Raw genomic sequence first — 19,688 nt, 5'->3', positions numbered from 1 at the left:
ACGAAGACCAAAAGCAAGAATTTCCAGTTCAAATTCAAGCTTCACCCAATTGCTAAAATAATCACCAAAATTGGCAAAGTCATATATGTACAATTTCATTTCCCTTTTACAATGCAACCACAAAACCAGAAGACGACTTCTAATTGAACCAAGAGGTTCGTATCTGAGATCAAGTAACTTGTGTAATCATAATCAATTAAAGAAAATCTACATCATCCCTAAGATCAAATACAAATATCCGCAACTCTCCTTGGACAAATAAAACCCAACCATTTGCCTAGGCTGAAATAAAGATATTGATGATGCTCCTTGGATAAATTTCTCAGTTTTTAAGACTTACATGTACAAACTACAGACAAGTTTCCACCACATGTTTACATGGAAGGACAGGTCACCTATCTAGAGACAAAACTAGAAACAGTAATGACAATTACTAACTACAACTAAACCAAATTGTGACAATGGATCATCAACATGGTACACTAGTGACAGATTAAGATGCACACTCACCTTCAGTGATCTGTGCCTACAGCTCATCCAGTTGAGACAGCTCTGATTTGGGTGTTTCCCTGCTACAAATTAAAATTTTCCACGTGGGAGCTTTTGCGTAGAATTTTCCATCAGGACATGTATTCTGTGCTAAACAAACATTAGAAATTACATCAATACAATTACATAATAATCATTCAAAGACAAAAGTATTCACATACAACATAATGAAAATTGTGAAATGCATACTTCTAAAGCTCAGGCATAATTTGATTGGTCATGTTTATTTCGGCCAGCAACTCGCACTTGCCAGATTTGACCCTAAAAGTCTTAAGTAAAGATCTAAGAAGCAAGGACACACCTAAAAGTCTTAAGTATCCATATCGAACACGTGTCAGACAGGCCAAAAAATGCCTCTGAAATATTTTTATTTATTGAAATAAATGGACAAGCCAAGGAAATGTCAATGACATGTAGCAAACAATCCAATTAAAAGGGACTTTTTAGACAGTTTTTTTTAGGGGGGGGGGGAGATTACAGCATATATTATGTGAAATTTTTAAAAAGCTTGTGATAGTCGAAACATAAAAAATAGGATTTTTTTTTTTATTTTTTATTTTAAGAATCTATCAAGCAATTTTACTCACCTAAATTTTAATGCTTGCTACTTGTTTAAAATTGTAAAAGATCAAAAAGAGAAAACAGAAGAGTCAATCTCTTTTGCAATTAACCATTGAATTTGGTACGAGGAATCATCAAAACTTAATTGCCACCAAGCCGCCTTCTTCTTCAACAAATCCTCTTTCTCTATCTTAATTTTACTCCCTCTTTTTTTTTTTTTTCCAGCCACAAACCCCTTTCTTTCTCTACAGATTCTCTCTTTCACTGTTGTTAACAACCATCTACTCTAAAAGCTTAAGCTTTTGGGTCGGATGGAAAGCGCCCAGCTGCCCTGGCCTAGTACGGGAGCCGGACAATCTAACTTGTAAGAGAGAAAGAATGTAACTTATTAGGGTGGGTAGGCAGCACCACCTAATACCTTAAGCTTTAAGAGTAGATAGTGGTTAACAACTATCAACAAGACCTATTTCTTTCTCAACAATACACTATCTCCCTAGTTCTTTATTTTTTCTTTCTTTAACTGATTCTCTCCCTAGTGACAGGGCCCTCTTTCTTTCTTTATACAACTGCAATCTTCTGTTTAATTTTGTGTTAACAAATTATAAAGGGAATTTAGCTGGTTTACTCCCTCTCTCTCTCTCTCTTCCCCCTCTTAACGGAGAGAATTACCAAGGTAGGCCATATGTTATTTGTGGGTTTTTGATTCATAGATTAATGTTATAATATATTATAGTATATCTAAAAATATATATTTAGTGTTCGTCACTTCCTCCCTCCAGTGTTTGTGTCCATTTTATAGGATTGCCTTGTCAACATACCATATTTTGACTTATCTGTGTCCCATATACGCATTTTTTGTGCCGTATATGTGTCCTATGCTTCTTAGATAAATATAAAGAAAATGCAATATAAAGAAATATTTTTCATTTGTTATGTTACCAGCAAAAGTCAACAGAAAGAAAGCGCTGGCCATGTCCCTATTCTTTTCCTTTACGCTCAACTGTTTGGAGAATTTTTACTTTCATATCTCATTAATCATGAGAGAGAAAATGGGGAGATCCACTTTTCTTCCTCTAGATCCCCTGAATTTCAATTGGACTCAAGAATCATTTAAGTGTAAATTATATTCCTAGCACATATCACAATCAAAGTTTATAACTCCGATACTTATCAAAAAAAAAAAAAAGTTTATAACTCCGACAAACATGAACGTGTGCCTTGCAGGAGCTCAATTTTAAGCTCTGAAAGCTGGCATAATCTAGACATTGGAAGTAAGCGCAAATTTGAGAGGGCCAGGAAAAACTCTGTCAAAATTGAATTCCAGGGTTAAGCATCATTTCAGAGACCTAAATGTTATATAAGGTCAGCCCAGCAGAGTGCCACCCACATGTGGACTATCTATATGAAATCTCATGCATCTTTAACGCATAAAATAAAGACCATAAATGTCCAAGGTAAGATGGTATTAGGTATTCCTAAATTACTTTATTGCCCTGACAACAGGTGCATAAGGTCGTACACACACATGCCTTTCAATTTCCAGACATAACACCCCACTAACACACCATTTGGTTCTTTATTAGCAGAAGAAGATGAAATAAAGACGAGAAAAGGAAATATATATATATATAATAATAATAATAATAAAGGAGCTTTAAAAAAAATCATCAGTTTCTACATAGACAAGATTGTTCCATTTTTGTATAAGGGACGCGTTCCCCTTTTGAACGCCTTTTTTATGTTATTATTACTTATCAAAAAAAAAAATCATAGACAAGATTACAAATAACAATAATGGCCATTGTAACGGTAACAGTCAGCTGGTGCAGAATGTGGTGCAACAGGAGTAACATAATGCACATGGTTACCAGAGCTGTGAATTTTTTCCCCATCATACAACTCCAAAATGTGATAAACACATTTAAATCCTAAATTCTTATAAATTTAGAATTTAGAGATATTATTTTATTTATTGCATGATTAATTTGTACTGATTTTAAGCCATTATATGAAAGAAGCTTAACTAATTTTCACTTTACTTTTTATTACTTCTATGACCAAAAGTACACTCAAGTTTTTTGGAAAGAAAAAAATATAAAAGTTATACTACTCGAACTTAACTTATGAGTTTTTTTACCATGAAAAATGGAAAGAATTCAAATAAACATGAGTAGGTTCCATTTTAGAATCTCATAATGATCCAATATTATATAGTATATGCTACAATAAAAAAGGGAATATTACCCCATGTTGATCGCCTGCATATGTTGTTGGAAGAGAAGACCTAGAGACAGACTAAACACTAACTGATTGCACCTAGACTCAAAACCCCCATCATCACACTGATCAACCCAAGCTTTTATCAATACACCAAGAAACATCAGCTAAAGCTTTACCATTGCACCAATATATTTACATGAGTAATTTTTTTAATTTTACATACACATGCTCCAAAATAAATTCAGATTCGTGAAAAGCACATGACACACTAGGTTGTGGAAGCAATCCTAACCAGAAATTCTCAAATTACCGAGTTACATCTACAAGATTACATCTCATTTTTTTTTGTATATACTTTCCTCTCCAATTCACAACATTAAACCTCCCAATACCCTGCACTAATGAGTTTTGCCATGGAGGATTGCCCCTCCAACCACCTCCAACAAATGTCGGTCTCCATCTTCTCTCCTAACCATTGGTTGTAAAAGTGCAAACAAGATCTACACACAATCTTTAAAAATTTGGCATCAAACAAAAAATTTAAGTAAGATTAAACCAGAATAAATTCAAATATATATATATAGGACTTTCAATTGAATAAATTGTTCCAAGTTCTTAATTAACCCGAGGTCTAAGCCTAGATCTTTTGTTTGTATATAACTTCCTCTCCCTATAAATTAACAAACTAAACCTCACAATACCCTCCACTAATGAGTTTCACCCCGTTACATGGACTTGGGTACATGTGTCCGGTACAGGTATGTATCCATGCAGTGAACATATCAAATCTCTAAACAGAAGAACACACGGATACTGCTAAATATTCATTTTATTTAATTAGTTTATTTTATTTTCTACAGTAAAGTAATGTTTTATCTAATATAGTGTTCAATATAGGCTTTTAACCCATTATAAAGTAATAATACAATATAATTTAATGATTGGATATGTTTTTTAAGTACATGTCCAACCAAACGTGTTGGACACATATCCCATACCCATATCCAAGCCATATGCGTACTTCACCACTTTTAAAGAATCCATGTAACATAGGTTTTGCACAGAGGATTCCCACTCCAACCACCTTCAACAAATGTCAATCTCCATTTTCTCTCCCAACTATTGGTTGTAAAAGCTAGAACAAGATCTGTACACAATATTTAAAAATTTGGCATCAAACAGAAAATCTAATTAAGATTTAACCAGAACGAATTGAAAAACTTAAAAAAAAAAAATTTAGAACTTTCTGATTATTCAGTTGCTCCAAGTTCTTAACCCGTGGTCTAAAGACTAGATCTTTTGTATTATAACTCTTGAAAACTATATCTAGTAGGATGTCGTGTTTTGGCAGGTTTGGAAATTGAAATTTTGAGGAATAAATAAATAAATATTTGAAAGAAGTCATAGAAGTGAAGCCTATAAACCTCACTTGTTGAAACTGTTGCTACGTTGATGCAATGTCAGCTTATGTTTGGACTATTTAAAACTCAACTCTTGCTTGTTCATTTTTTTTTTTTTTGGTAAGTATCAACTCTTGCTTGTTCATTAAGCAAAATGAGTAGTTCTTAACTCATTTTCGGCTCTAACTCATATAGGCTTTTTGAAAACCAATTCAATAGTTCATGAAATCTTACTCATAGCGACTTGTATAAGCTCATGCTCTTGAACACGTCTTTTATTTTTTTTTTAATTTTGAAAAGTTTTGTCACGACCCACCCCAGCAAGGAGAAGTTGCTAGCACTTACATGTGTGGATATCTCCTAACTGTGTAAACGCATTTTAAAAACCATGAGCACGGAGAGTGCAAAGTGGATAATATCTACATAGCCAGGCGGGTCGTCACAAATGATATCAAAGCCAATCCCAAGCCAAAAATGGGGGGAGCGTACACAAGCCCATGAGGGTCACACCAGCGAAGAAGTTAGGTCCCAAGAGGAGGTGATTGTGACATCCCACATTGCCTAGAGGGAGAAATAACTGGCACTGATATGTATGGATGCCTCCTAACTGTGTAAACGAGTTCTGAAAACTATGAGCACAGAGAGTGTCTATAGCAGACAATATCTAAGTAGTAGTCGATTGTGGCGTGATTCAGTGCTCAAGTTGAGTACCGTGCAATGGCTCAAACTTCATGTGAATTAACTTGGTTGAGAACTTTGTTACAAGAATTTGGGTTTTCAGTTCAAGACCCATCTCTCCTCTATTGTAATAATCAGGCGGCTATTCACATTGCTAGAAACCCAGTTTTCCATGAGCAAACCAACCATATTGAGGTCGATTGTCATATTCGTTCTAAGATGACCTCCAAAGAAATTGTAACTTTGTTCGTATCGTCTGCTAATTAGCTAGCACGTATCTTTACTAAGGCCCTTCAAAAGTATGCCATTGATTATATCTGCAACAAGCTGGGAGTCGTTGACATCTATTCTCTAGTTTAAGGGGGGTGTCATGAATACAACTCATAGTCAACTATTCCTTAATTAGGAGCTTGATTAGCTATTCCTTAATTAGGGACATAATCACATGATTTATTTACCTAGACATACAATATAACTAGATAGTAGATACATCCCTTGCACTACACTCACTTACCACCTTCCTTATTGCATTGTAATCATCCTTTGCAATATGAAATATATAGACAGTTCTTCTCTATCTATAAGATTTACCTTACACTTTTGACACTATTCTTACGATTTACATGAGTTTATGGTGACTATTTACATTAATTGCATCTAGTACTTGATTATGATTTTTCATGATAATATAATATATGTTTAAATTCTACAAGATTTATACAGTCGCACATTTTTTATGATATTTGATATTTTTTTTTTTTTGACTTATATGCATGTCAAAAGAATTTATGTGCATTTCACTTGATCCATTAAGTTCATGTTGTCAAAAATTCCATTTAAAGAAGAAAAAAAATATTTTGATTAGTTGTGTTTTTTCCCTTCAACTGTTTTAGATACATTCACTTAATTGAATTCATATGCAAATTGAAAAGAAATATGTACATTCATTTAGCTAATACTTTAAATTTATATGCTGAAAAAATTCCTTTGTTTTCATTTTGAGTAGTTTGAACTGCATATTTTAATTTGTTTTCCTATACTAATATTTAATTTAATATTCATTTTGATTACACATGTGCCTTACTTCCATCAGGCTCACATTCTTGCTCTTAGGATCCAGGAGATTGTTGCCTTAGTGCGCCTTGAGCCTTTAACAACCATGCTAGGAGGATTGGCTTACTACTTTACCGGAATATACAGTTTGTGATGTTAAAAAAAACAATTTCAAGTGTTAGGAGTAGGGTATAAGAGCTATTGTATTAAATTGAATTTGTTGGCAAGAAAGATGCGTTGATTTTAGCATATTTTGATCCATTGTCTTGATTATTATTTTTAATTTGCACAAAGTAAATAATGATGGAATTGTCTGAATCCAGCATTTATATTATTTCCCTGAGATTCAAAATGTATCTAAATTTCAACCTCACGTGCCTCTGCATTTATTAGTTACTTAAATTAGCACTGTGGTCCACTCCAGAAAGCACCTTACATGGTGCTCAGCGTGACTGGCAACACAGGATCCTAGTGCAATGAGAGCACCTTTTATTTCAACAATGCTGGCACCATGAATGGCAACTAGCCCAAACCAGGTATGTTGATACCTTTTCTCCAGAAAAAATGTGACAGCATTAATCATTTGCAGTTCAGTTATTTGCAGTAAACTAAAAAACTGCACTTCCGATACACGGGAGAGTAGAATTAATGTCTCAGTACTGCCTTGAATCATGGTGGCATTAGAGAAAACAAAATGGTATATGAAGTGAATGCTTACAGAATTTCAGAGTTGTTCCCGAATGTAGGCCATTGATCTCAACATGGACCCCAGTGTATCTCTTGAAACTTGAAACTTCACCTCCGTTTCTCCAGTAGTTGTCTTAGTGTCTTGGAGCTGAGAAGCACAAGGGAAAACACAGTAAATTTGCAAAGGACTACAAACTGCTACACTATATACAAGACAATGAACAAAATAAAACAACAGTAAATCCAGTCAGGAACTATCTTTTAGCATGGTTTCTGACAAAGCTGAAGGGGAATACCAGAGCCACACACTTGAGTATTAAATCATTTGAGGTTCACGCAGGTATAAAGCATATTATCTCTTGGAAATCTAAGTTCACAACGCCGGGGGGGGGGGGGGGGGGGGGGGGGGGGGTGGTGGTGGGGACGGCCGGGTTGGGGTTGTTGGGTTACTTGAATAATAACAATCATTCTAACAACAATATTTATTTCACCTAAAGAACTCCAGGCTCCAATAAGGTTGACTCTTTCACATAAAACATTTATTCTAGTTGGCAGCTGTTAAACAAAGTTCACTTTTAGAAATATACAACTAACATTGGAAGTTGAACATTAGAAACACTCATGCCATCTAACAAGGTTCATCAAAATCATATCATATGGGATTTCTGGTAAGGCAAATCTAGTTGCAAAGGTCTCTGTTTTGTGAAAAGAAATAATTATTCTTCCTCATTTTGGAATTATATCAACTAGTAGTGGGCAAATTACATTTCTCACACACACATTGGAAGTTGAACATTAGAAACAATAATGCCATCTAACAAGGTTCATCAAAATCATATCATATTGGATTTCTGGTATGGCAAATCTAGTTGAAAAGATCTCTGTTTTGTGAAAAGAAATAATTATTCCTCCTCATTTTGGAATTATATCAACTAGTAGTGGGCAAATTACATTTCTCACACACACATTGGAAATAAAACAAGGTAACCTCAAAATTCCATTGCATAAAAACGAATCATAATGATTACCAGCCCATACTTGGAGATGATTAATTTCTTAATATTGCAGCATTATTCTAAAATGGTCTCACCTGATCATGAATTTTGTAAAAGCAACACATACCATGAGGATTCTAAATATTAGTGCATCTATAATATCTCATCAAATTAATTGAAATGATGGTGTGAAAAACTCCATGGAGATAACCCCACAAAATCATATTCCTGCTATAATCTCAAAGTATTTGAAGGGCCTTGATTTTACACATTCTATCATCTCTTGACATTTAGTACATTGATCAGGTCATCCTGAGTTCATGTTTCAAGAGAGGACTAACTCTGGAGAGGATAACCAAATATAGAGTGCATGAAATGGAAAAGGCTACTTGAACGCTTAAGAGAACTTCAACATCTACAATTTTATATGCCCTGGTACCACTTGAAAGGGGGGATTGTAACCCTGGCTATAATACGTACGCGAAGTCCAAAATTCAAATATGAAGGGGGTAAATAGTTCTAAAACTCTTTTAACGTGATTTTAGGATTTTAATTTGATTAAAACAATTTTTTAACACTAAATCGCGTCAATGAATTCATTATCAATTATCATGCCTATAGGGATCATCAATCAATCAAATAATTCAAACCACAACGCAATAAATCAAAATAAAATAGACATTGGAATTTATGTAGAAAACCCAACAAAAGGGGGAAACCATGGAATAATTGGACTCGTGCATAATTCTATGCCTCGAACATTGTTGACAATCAATGAACTCGTCCTCCAACAAAGTTCACTCTTCTTGGGTTGTCCATCTGTTCCTCTTCTCTTTAAAATACTCGGTTGATTAACAATCAATGGTTGAGAATCTTCAATTAAACTCAATATTTAAATTCGCTCAAACACATGAAGAGATGGTGATTTATTTAAAACCCTGTATTGGTTATCAATATATTCTCACGTATGATTATTCTACTCTCTCTGTTTCTTCTATCCTAGATCGACCATATGTATGTATTTTTAGGCATTTTAAGAGTCCTCAAAGAAAAATGATATATATATATAAATATATAAATATATATATATATATATATATATATTTACCAACAAAAAATTCTAATGCCGACTTTAACCACAAAAAATAAAATAAATAATTAGTGTCGACTATCAATTGATCCTAAGTCCAAGTTTGATCAATCCAAGTTAGTCCAAAGACCATCAATCACCATGTCAACTCAAATTAATGACCAGTGTATTCTTTTAAATATTGCAAATTCCAAGTTAGATGTCAGTTGATCCAGAACAAGGTTCTCTATCAAAGTAAATTTCTATTTGCCAAGGAGAAGACGTGGGTTCGATTCCCGCTATCCGCCCAGGGTGAAGTAATTTATTTAATATGATAAAGGATTCAGTCCAATGTCCAACGATCAATGGATATCAATCAAAATTCCCTGCCTTTGAGTACTTTAATATTTTCTATAAAAGTGTAAATTAGCACCTTCAACATTGATCCATGGTGCAATCCATCGTTTATGGAGAACTCACTAGTTTCACCACAAGGATACTTTATAAAAAGTATCCAAGATATGTATATGAACACAAAAACAAAAGTTCCTACCACGTGTGGTGAAACTAGTGAGTTTTTTATAAACGTAGGATTGCACAAGCCCATATCTATTTGCAATAATCTTAGATGAAATAACAAACGACTTCTAAAACAAGATCCCATGGCGCATAATGTTTGCTGATGATATAGTGTTCCTAGATACCTCTAAAAAGAATATAGCAACAAAATTAGAAATGTGGAATATGTTGGAAACTAGTTTTGAAACTTGTATGTTCGAGTGTGCCCAAGCAAACTTTGGGCTAAAATTAAAGTGGTCCCATTATGATTTTTAAGTGGGCCCAAAGTGGAGCGCATTCCTCTCCGAGAGTAGACAAGCATAGTAAATTTACTTTTTCTAGTTTTGAAACTTGAATGTTCAAGCGTGTTTAAGCAAACTTTGGGGGCTAAAATTAAGTGGGTCCCACTATATTTTTAAGTGGGTCCAAAGTGAAGCGCGTTCCTCTCCGAGAGTAGATGAGCATAGTAAATTTACTTTTTCAAAATTGTTTTCCGGGTGAATGAGATATTGAATCCAAAGTGAGGTGTTTGATAAGCATTTGAATGGGTGAAAATGGGTTTGTGGGAAAACATTGTCCCACATTGGAAGATGGTGAACTTTGTGAGTATATATACTCTAAGTAGCAAACTTTGGGATTGAGTCCTTGGGGCATCCAAGTTTTTAAGAGGGGGAGGATCTAGCCAAGCTTGGGTCCAAACCCGCCACCACACACGCGCACGCCGCATGTGCGCACCGCCTGGCCTGGCCAGGCTCAGCTCGGCCAGTCCAGGCTTGGGCTGTCAAAAAGATTATTCTTTTAAAAAAATAAAATAATGATATCATGTTGGACCTGGGGCCTGGGCTAATTGGGCTCAAGTATGTTTGAGTTTATTTGGATTTGGGTTAGTCCAGATTCAATTAATCTTCCAGAATCCAGAAACCCAACTCGACTATAGTCTAGGTTGATGTAAATCCAAATAGGTGCAAGCAGTTTTGAACCAAATAGGTGCACCCATTGTCTGATTGAGTCGAACGAATGTGTCCACTGTCTGTTGGGCTTAAAGGATGCAATTGGTACCGGTTTGGATGAAAGGTTGCACCTGTTGTCGGTTCGGGCTGACCTGACCAGACGCCATGTGCCATAAATACACATGGGATGCTATTTGCAAAATCCATCCTCCAGAATTTAACTTGAACCCAAGTCCAGTGGATTCGAGCCATACGGTCATGGGTTGGGTCTAAGCCTAATGGTTCAGATTGAGTCCAAATCATCATATTAGTAATATAATTACATTTCTTTGTTCGAATCAAGTCAGAGAGAGTATTACACAGTGTTTGGTTCGTCAATTCAATTGGTTCGAAGTGCTGCCACCAATTGAAGAAAGATCGTTGTATCCTAGGATACAAGTGCCATTAAGACTATAGAGCACCAGGTGGGGCGTAAATTGTCTTGAGGAGATAGAATTAAATTCTAGCCTCGATCTACAAGGTTCTTTATACTTGTTTTAATGTTACTTAATTTGGTATGTTTAGTATATTGCCTACTAATAAAATGCTTGTTAATCTTAAATGGTGATATATGAAGCATATATTTTCCAACAGAGAAATAATTTAGAATCAAAAGGATCAAGGATAATTAGTTGAACTAAAACCAAGTACTTGGATTGTAAATTAAATAAAGATTCAGACATTGATAGTATAATGATAACACTTCAAAACCAAAAGATTACTCAACACAATCACTTTCACCATCAAGGTACGATAATACAAGAGGATTGAGAGATAGATGGTGATATAATTAGTAGAATTGGAGCAGGTTGGACCAAATGGAGACAAGCTAGTGGGATTTTATGAGAGAGAATAATAACACATAAGCTAAAAGGAAAATTCTATAGGACCGTTATTAGACCAACTATGTCGTATGGAGCGGAATGTTGGGTCCTAAAAGAGAAACAAGAACAATGCCTTCATGTAGCAGAAATGAGAATGTTAAGATGGATGAGTGGAGTGACTAGAAGAGATTGGGTCACTTATGAAAGTGAGAGAAAAATTAGGAGTGGCACCCATTGGTGAGAAAATTAGAGAGAGTAGACTTAGGTATTTTGGCCACGTAAGTATATACACCGGAGACCTGGAGACGTGCCAGTCAGATGAGGTAGGCAAATTGTCATAGAAGGTAAAAGACGGAGTGGACAACCTAAGATAATATGGGATGAGATAATTAAAAAAGACTTTAAAAAGTTAAATATAGTGGGTTAGATGGCATGTAATAGAAAAGATTGGAGACAAAGAATTCATGGGGTCGATCCCATTCATATGGGATCAAGGCAAGGATAGTGATGAACATTCAAAGTAACTTGGTCATGGGTAGTCCAATCTATCTAGTAAACTAACAACCCTAGATTTGTAGGTTCACTAGGTCTTTTACTTGCCTTTTCCTAACATGTAATTGAGATTTGATGAATCATCCACGCAATCTCCATTATAGCTCTATCTGCATGCTTAACTCATCACCTTCACCTTCAATTTGTACGTCCTCTGGTAAACTAACAAACCTAGATTTCTACGTTAGCTAGGTCTTTTACTTAACTTTTCCTAACATGTAATTGAGATTTAATGAATCATCCACGCAATCTCCATTATAGCTCTATTTGCATGCTTAACTCATCACCTCCACCTTCAATTGTATGTCCTCTATAAGACAACAAAGACATAGTACCCGCAGAATTTGCTACTAAAAGACTCAATTTCCTACCAGATGGACTGTAGGAGTTAGGTCAAGGTGTCTACATTGCACTATGAATGTCAGCTGCAAAGCACGGTGGTAATTTATGACCCCAAACAGAATGAATGGCTCAAATTTGATGAAAACCAGTCGCAAACCTTACAGAGTATTGGTTATATTTTCATGAAAATGTAGATGTTGTGATGCGCTCTTGCGTAATTTTATACTAATATGACAACTTTTCGAGCATAAAGACCCTCACGATACAAATATGCACAATTTCAAACAAAAGACATGTGCTTTTATAGCACACAATAGACCCAATTAAGGCTTGAACTGAATTGCAAGTTTATCAATACATGGCGCTTGGTTTCCTTGCAAGTTACAAAACAGATACAAACATAAAAAATTTCATGTGGATGAATACACTTTTATTTTAGGCGTGAAGAAATGTGGCTGTGAACAGTGCACATTTCCTTTTGCACAAATCCACTATATACTTAACATTTCTTTCCAAACCAAATCACAATATGAAAAACAAAGATGATTCAGACTAAAATCATCAATATTATTTAACATTTAGAGATTTGAACAAATTATTCCAAGACTCAATGAAGACTGCAAGAGAATAAAAACATTTTATTGTATACCATGACCACCCCCGCCATAACCCAACCCCCCCCCCCCCCCCCCCCCCTTCTTTTTATTTTTGGGTTTTGTTTTAGGTGAAGAAAAAATGAAATCCAAAACTTAGAGTACGTACCTTCAGATTAATGACAGCCACCCTATTAGCCGGTGACGAGAGCTGCTGACTGATGTAAGACATCGATTTCAACATAGGCTCTAGTGTGACCTTTGTAACTCTAAATTGCACTTCATTTTCTCCTGAAGGAGTCGTGCCATAATCTTGCAACTGCATTGAAGAAAAGAAGAGAGGAGTGAAGATGGCATAACAAGAATAATCCTAATCAACTTCCACAAGATCACTAACATCTTATGGTACCCTATCTATTCTTAACTGCATTTCATGCATAATCAACAAGTAATTGCCCAGAAGGCTTTTACAGATGGCATGAGATAGTCAATAATTTTTATCATGAGGCGAATCACCTCGGAACAGGATGATTCACCATCTTTCAATTATTTAATCATTGTAGTATCATATTAAAGCATCATTCAGTAGTAAATAGAACTGCATCTTATTACACAGAAGAAATGATAGCAGTAGGACAAGTAAGTGATCTAAACTATCACAAACACAAAATGTAAGTTTCAGAAATAATGCATACCTTCAGGTTAATGACAGCTACTTTACAGGTTGGCGTTGAACTCTTACTTTCTATGACCCAAGTCATGGACTTAAAACAAGTGAGAACCACCTAAATAAATTAATTATAGTCATAAGAAGCAATCACCGGTATTCATAATTTTCTTTGTACATTCAGGCAAAAAGAGAATTATATAGATTCAATGTATGATATAACAAACCACAAAATGGCTTGTCTCGGGCTCCATACCGTGCCATCTGTAGGGGTGCCATCACGGTTAATAGACACAGGAGCCATGCTAGGCTGATTCAAATCAGCAACTGGAACTCCAATGTCATTAAGATTAAAGCGATGTGGCATTGCCTCATGCCAGGGCCACAATGGTGTATTCATATCAGAACTTGAAATAGGGATCTTCTTGTTACTGTCTTCCTGAGTGTTTCCACTACCCTGAGAAGTAGGAGGCATAACTTTAGCTACATTTTTCTTTACAACAGCAATTTTGTTTGCTCCTTCTCTTAAAGCATTCATCGCTGCATTATAGGTTTCTGCAGCAATTGACCCTTCCTCAGCATATTTAATGGCTTCTCGACATAGGTTGTTGAAGCGTAAGGTAAGAGACTCAATGCCTTGTGGATCTGCATCTTGGTCATCTGATCCGAGACCAACTCTAGCATTCCGTGTCCATCTCTTCAATATGTAATGGGATGGAAGGGTGAGAACATTTGTTACGGTGAAGACAGTCAATATGTGTCTACAGAGAATGCCCGAGTACTCAAACATGTGACAGCTGCAATTTGCTTTGAACTCGGAAACATTCAATATGACTATGTATGCCTTGTGATCATGTTCATATTTTGCAACCCTGAATTTGCTGACCACCCCGTCACCATCAATCTTATTTGCAGTATATACAAAAGTTTCAACTAATTCCTCCTGAAACTTAGCAAAAACTTTTTTCGTGTAAAGGTTTGCCGCCTGTTGTTCCATTGGCGATGGTGTCTTAAGTACTGGGGTGGTGCAAATTGTATCATAATCTGCTTCTATTTCCCTTTCCAACGAATTTTCTAGAGCCCTTTCATACTGCTTAAAGAACAATGGTATGGTGGTCTGCTGATTCACATATCCATCAAAGAAGGAACTAACTCCTTGGTTTGATGAAAGTGCAGCAAAGAAAGTATCTCGAAAATATACCGGGGCCCATTGCTCGCGTGCATTGTACACAGCTTGAAGCCATTCATTTTTCTGGAGATCAAATCTATCAAGGAGAGAAGCCCATGATGATTCAAAATCCTCAATGGTCTCAGAAAAATTGATGCAGCTATACAACTCTCCATAGAAGGAAGGATGAGCAAGATATATATGAGCCAACCTTTCCTGCCCTTCTCTCAATATATGCCACTTGCAAATGCAGTGGCGAGTTCCTGGAAACACCCGAGTAACTGCTGCCTGAATGGCCCTATCTTGGTCAGTGGTTATAGAAACGGGAGGATGATCATTCATTGCAGATAGCCATGTATTAAATAACCAAGTAAAGGAAGACTCGGACTCATCTAAAAGTAATGCGCAGCCGAACAAGACCATTTGACCATGATGATTTACACCAGTGAAGGGAGCAAATGGAACCTGAAACTGATTCGGTCTGTACATTGTATCAAAAATTACTGCATCGCCAAAGTGACTATAAGCCGTCCTAGCTCTTGCATCAGCCCAGAAAACATTACTCATGCGATTATCATCATCAAGTTGTATGGCATAATAGAAACCAGGGTTTTCAGCCTGCATCTTCTTGAAATAGTTGAGGAGATTCTGAGCATCTCTTCCTAGGGTTCTCTTTCGGCTACAGCTACTGAAGGGTCCATAATTTACAGGCCCAATACTCCTCGCAGGATAATTTGTTTCTACAGGGGAAGCATTCCTAACTCCACGATTAGGATCATAAGATACATGATTTCCATCCATGGAGACAAAGACATCACTTAGGCCGTCATTTGTTTCAGGCATATTCTTTGTAGAAGCAGCAAAATGCCTGCGGGGTCGAAGGTAATGTACCTTGCTGGGACTGACTGTGGAGTGATTATGATCCTCCGCAAATTTTGTGACAACCCAGCTATCAGGATCTTTTCTCTCTATCCTAAGCATAGCGTTGCAACTCTCAAAATTCTTCCTCTTAAAAACCTCTCTGGAACATGAAAATTCCCAATTAACAATCGGCCCATCGGGGGTAGTACGGCTGTACTGACCAACATGGGTGCTAAAACCTACACGCCTGGCATATGCATCATAAAAAGTCTTGGCAGCTTCTTCAGATTCAAACTCCATACCAACTCGTGGTTTTGCACTCCCATCGTCATCCTGACTAAGTATCTCTCTCTCAACTCTCTCAACACTATTAGGTTCAACATTTGCTCCTCCGCAATTTTCCCCAACATCCATTCTTGTTGAGTGAGTAATTATCCACACATGTAGTTTCTAGGCAAACTATAAACAGGTCCTCATGGTTATCCCTAATGAGGCAAAAGCGGAAGAAGGCTGCACCAAGTACCAACCTGTATGAGTGGCAATCTGATAAAGCAAATAAAAGGCAAAAAAAGTTCAAGAGACCATATCAAGGGAGACATAATCAGATACACATACTTAGCATTTTTCTCATTTAAGTTTTACAAAGACGCATAATGCAATTACAGACACACTGTAAAAAATAAAATATAAAATAAAGAGGATAAAGAAGGCATTTATCATCAATCGCAAAAGAATGGGCACCAGAACAAGAGCATCGACTTGTCCATTAGTAAACCTACTATGAAAATGGGTATATGTACAGCATAAATGTAAGTTTTGTTCTGTGTAACTACTAAAATTAACCTTGTAAAGCACCCAAGGAATGTGTGACTTTGAAAACATCCATACTATTTCCACAAATCGCATACAAGCAATGCCAATGAAGATAACTAAATGGCAAAAATTGCCACGTCAGGAAAGCAGAGAAAAATAAGGAATCCTTCGATTCTCTCTGAAATTTTACCACAAAAGTATTAAAAACAAAAAAGAAGGAAAAAGGAACCCTATTCAAAAGGTTTGGGGCATGGCAATATTCAAATCAATGAATTGATAAATGTAGAATATTCTTCTTTCCAGCTTCTTGGTTACTTATCTATGTGTTTGGAAATTCAAACAAAGGAGTTTACAAGCAAAAAAATTATATTCTTTATAAAGAATCCATTCATGCAAATTTTCCCAAAATCAAACTTCAACTATCAAATCCTCGAAATGTTCAAGACCAAAATTATCATAATTGGCTAATTTAATATACATAACTATTTAACATTCAAAAGAAAATATATACTTGAGACTATTTACATTACAATTTCAAAACAAACATGTTCAGACACACCAAGTGAGATAATTCAACCTGAAGATTCATTTTCAGACAGTGCCAACTCTTCAACTGTTATGCGTGCCCCTCAATTCCACTGACACAATAACAACAAACGAACAACACTGTGTTCATTCTCACAAAGTAAACCCTAACACAATCTATTTTTTCTGAAAAATAGAAAAATGAGAATGAGTTCAGAAGCGAAACGTACCTCTCTCATTGTTTGCAGGTAGAGCTTTTTGTGGGATGGTATTGAAACCGAAGTCCTCTCTCTCCTCCCTCCCTTGTTCTCTCTCTTCTCTTTTTTTCTCTCTCTTGATCAGTCTGAGGGAGGGTTTGAGTTGGGGATGGTCCGATTTGGTTCGACCAGTTCAGTCCGAGTACCAACCCAAACCCAGACGCGACTCGTTTCCTGAGTTGAACTTTTGTATTTTTTTTTCGAGTTTTGACATTTTTACCCCCATTGTGTATACTTTTTTCTTTTTACCTTTTTTTTTTTTTTTTTTGGTCTTTGTTTTGACATTTTTACTCCCATTGGGCTGTATAATTTTTTTTTCCTTTTCTTGTTTTTGGCCTACATTGAGTTGTACTTATAAAGGGATGGATTTGGATATTTTTCATGGTACTTTTTGGTACTTTTTGGTCATGTGTAGTTTTCTTCGCTTAAATTAAAAAAGCAAGGACTTTAAACCGATAATATAACAATTATATAAAGGTATCATATTATTGTTTCAAAGATATAATAAAAAATATATGTATATATTTTGTTTTATGTTTTTTTTTGCCAAAAATGGTATAACAACATTACAATACAATATTCACTTCGAATATGGCTCAATAATTTACTCGCTGCACTTAAAAGTTTAACAAGTCCAAGATATAAGGTCGAGTCCGCTGAATGCTCTTTGTGATTGACATCCGTTATCTCACTTATTCGGTCCGGGCAAAAAAAAGTCCTTCTGAGTTCTCAAGAATTAATCGAGCTGTTGAGGGACCCTAACGGTTCGTATCTTCCCGAACATTCCGAGTTAAAAAAAAATAAAAATAAAAACACAAACACAATGTAATATATTATTACAAGTGTTACATTTTTGGTATAAATATATTGAGAACACTTGTTCTACTTGAATTGGACTCTAGGTCACACCACGTGCCTTGGTGGCTTGATGTAATAAGGGTCATTTGTCCCACATCGGAATCGGATGGGAAAGTGATTGGGTATAAATGGGTGGGTATGCAGCACTACCCAATAGTTCGAGCTTTTGGGTAAATGGGCAAGCGCTCACCCGTTACAGTTGGTATCAGAGCCAAACCCAGTCCTTGATCCGGTGCCACGCCAGGCGTCCGGGTGAGTCCACCCGGGTAGGCAGGGTTTAACCGCAACGAGGGCGTTGCGAGTTTGGGTGGGGGAGAATGTAACAAGGGTCATTTGTCCCACATCGGAATCGGATGGGAAAGTGATTGGGTATAAATGGGTGGGTATGCAGCACTACCCAATAGTTCGAGCTTTTAGGTAAATGGACAAGCGCTCACCCGTTACACTTGAAGACCGTAAATGAATTTGTTCAATCCGAGTCAATCCAAACCTTCCATGGCTTGGACTGACAAAAAAAAAAAAAAAAAAATCAAAATTGTGTTTCGTTTTCTTCAGTTTAAAATAAATTATTCTTACTGGTATTAAATAAGACACTAGCCTCAATAACCTTCAAAGACCGCATTCACCAAAATTCTTTCTTACTGATGAAATTCTTCCACAAAAGTTTGTCTAATTAAGGACTTTTGGTATTAGAAATGTGGAATCTTCCTAAAACTGCTTCCTTAATCTGTAACCTCTTGCAAGAAAATAAAAAAATAAAAAAAAAAAAATCTTAACCTCTTCCTGGCCCCACCATCAACGAGATTGCGATTCATTTAAAGGCCTAGGACTTATAGCTCAACCCACTCAACCCAAACACAATGTTGTTTTTTCCACAAATCAATCCTTAAAAAGAACATTTACTTTTTACGAGGTGTCGTGTATAGATGTCGACCCAGTCACTTCATGAATCTAAATGTGTCCCACACTTCTTTGTGGTACTCAATTTTTTTTTAAATAGGTAATTTGCACTCCCACTTTCATAGAGTATTTTTAACTGTGTGTGTATATATATATATATATTTTTATACAAAAAAATTTTGAATTATTTATTTTTAGTTTCAACAATCGTTTTATACCTTTTATGTAAAAATATATCCCACAATACCAATCAACCAACCAGTATCATGTCTAAACTCTACATAATTTTTACAAACATACTTAATATATAATTGATTTGTTAATGAACGAGAAAGGAGGAGAAAGAAAATATGTTGATGTGCTTGTGTAAATTACACAACAATTTTACACATTGATGACGTTGCATTGTACCTTAACAGACTGCTGAGATAAAAAAAATAATAAAAATAAAAAATTACACATCATGCGTGGCAGTGTATATTTTACACAAAAGATTATTTTAACAGACTGCTGGAGATGCTCTTAAGTTTGCAATAAATAACCCAAGTTTATAAATTTGAACAATAACA

General features: G+C 35.8%; 1 protein-coding gene across 7 annotated transcripts; it reads right to left on the bottom strand.

Moving 5' to 3' along the window:
• Positions 1-164: 164 nt before the first annotated feature.
• LOC132299967 (protein FAR1-RELATED SEQUENCE 3-like) lies at positions 165-17,785 on the bottom strand. 7 transcript variants are annotated; one of them, XM_059796884.1, is made up of 7 exons: positions 17,335-17,785; positions 17,157-17,217; positions 13,994-16,309; positions 13,766-13,855; positions 13,240-13,389; positions 7,180-7,296; positions 165-639 (listed from the first exon to the last, which is right to left on the bottom strand). In XM_059796884.1, exons 3-6 carry the CDS (start codon positions 16,178-16,180, stop codon positions 7,186-7,188), a joined length of 2,538 nt encoding a protein of 845 aa, XP_059652867.1. In that variant the 5' UTR covers positions 16,181-16,309; positions 17,157-17,217; positions 17,335-17,785; the 3' UTR covers positions 165-639; positions 7,180-7,185. The 7 variants fall into 7 exon arrangements, with proteins under 7 accessions (XP_059652867.1, XP_059652872.1, XP_059652871.1 ...); XM_059796889.1 differs by having other exon boundaries at positions 13,994-16,293; XM_059796888.1 differs by having other exon boundaries at positions 13,994-16,276.
• Positions 17,786-19,688: the final 1,903 nt, after the last annotated feature.

The sequence above is a fragment of the Cornus florida genome, unplaced genomic scaffold (genome assembly GCF_030987335.1).
Source record: "Cornus florida cultivar Cherokee Brave unplaced genomic scaffold, ASM3098733v1 CherokeeBrave_3.0.0_Hap2_Chr03, whole genome shotgun sequence".
NCBI classification, from domain to species: Eukaryota; Viridiplantae; Streptophyta; class Magnoliopsida; order Cornales; family Cornaceae; genus Cornus; species Cornus florida.
This window is presented reverse-complemented; position numbering and strand designations above follow the sequence as displayed.

Excerpts from the sequence above, each read along its gene's own strand:
- LOC132299967 (XM_059796884.1), bottom strand. The coding sequence starts at position 16,180 with ATGGATGTTGGGGAAAATTGCGGAGGAGCAAATGTTGAACCTAATAGT. Across the intron at positions 13,390-13,765 it reads TAGCTGTCATTAACCTGAAG|TTGCAAGATTATGGCACGAC; the intron begins GTATGCATTATT and ends TCTTCAATGCAG. Across the intron at positions 7,297-13,239 it reads TGGCTGTCATTAATCTGAAG|CTCCAAGACACTAAGACAAC; the intron begins GTACGTACTCTA and ends TGTGCTTCTCAG.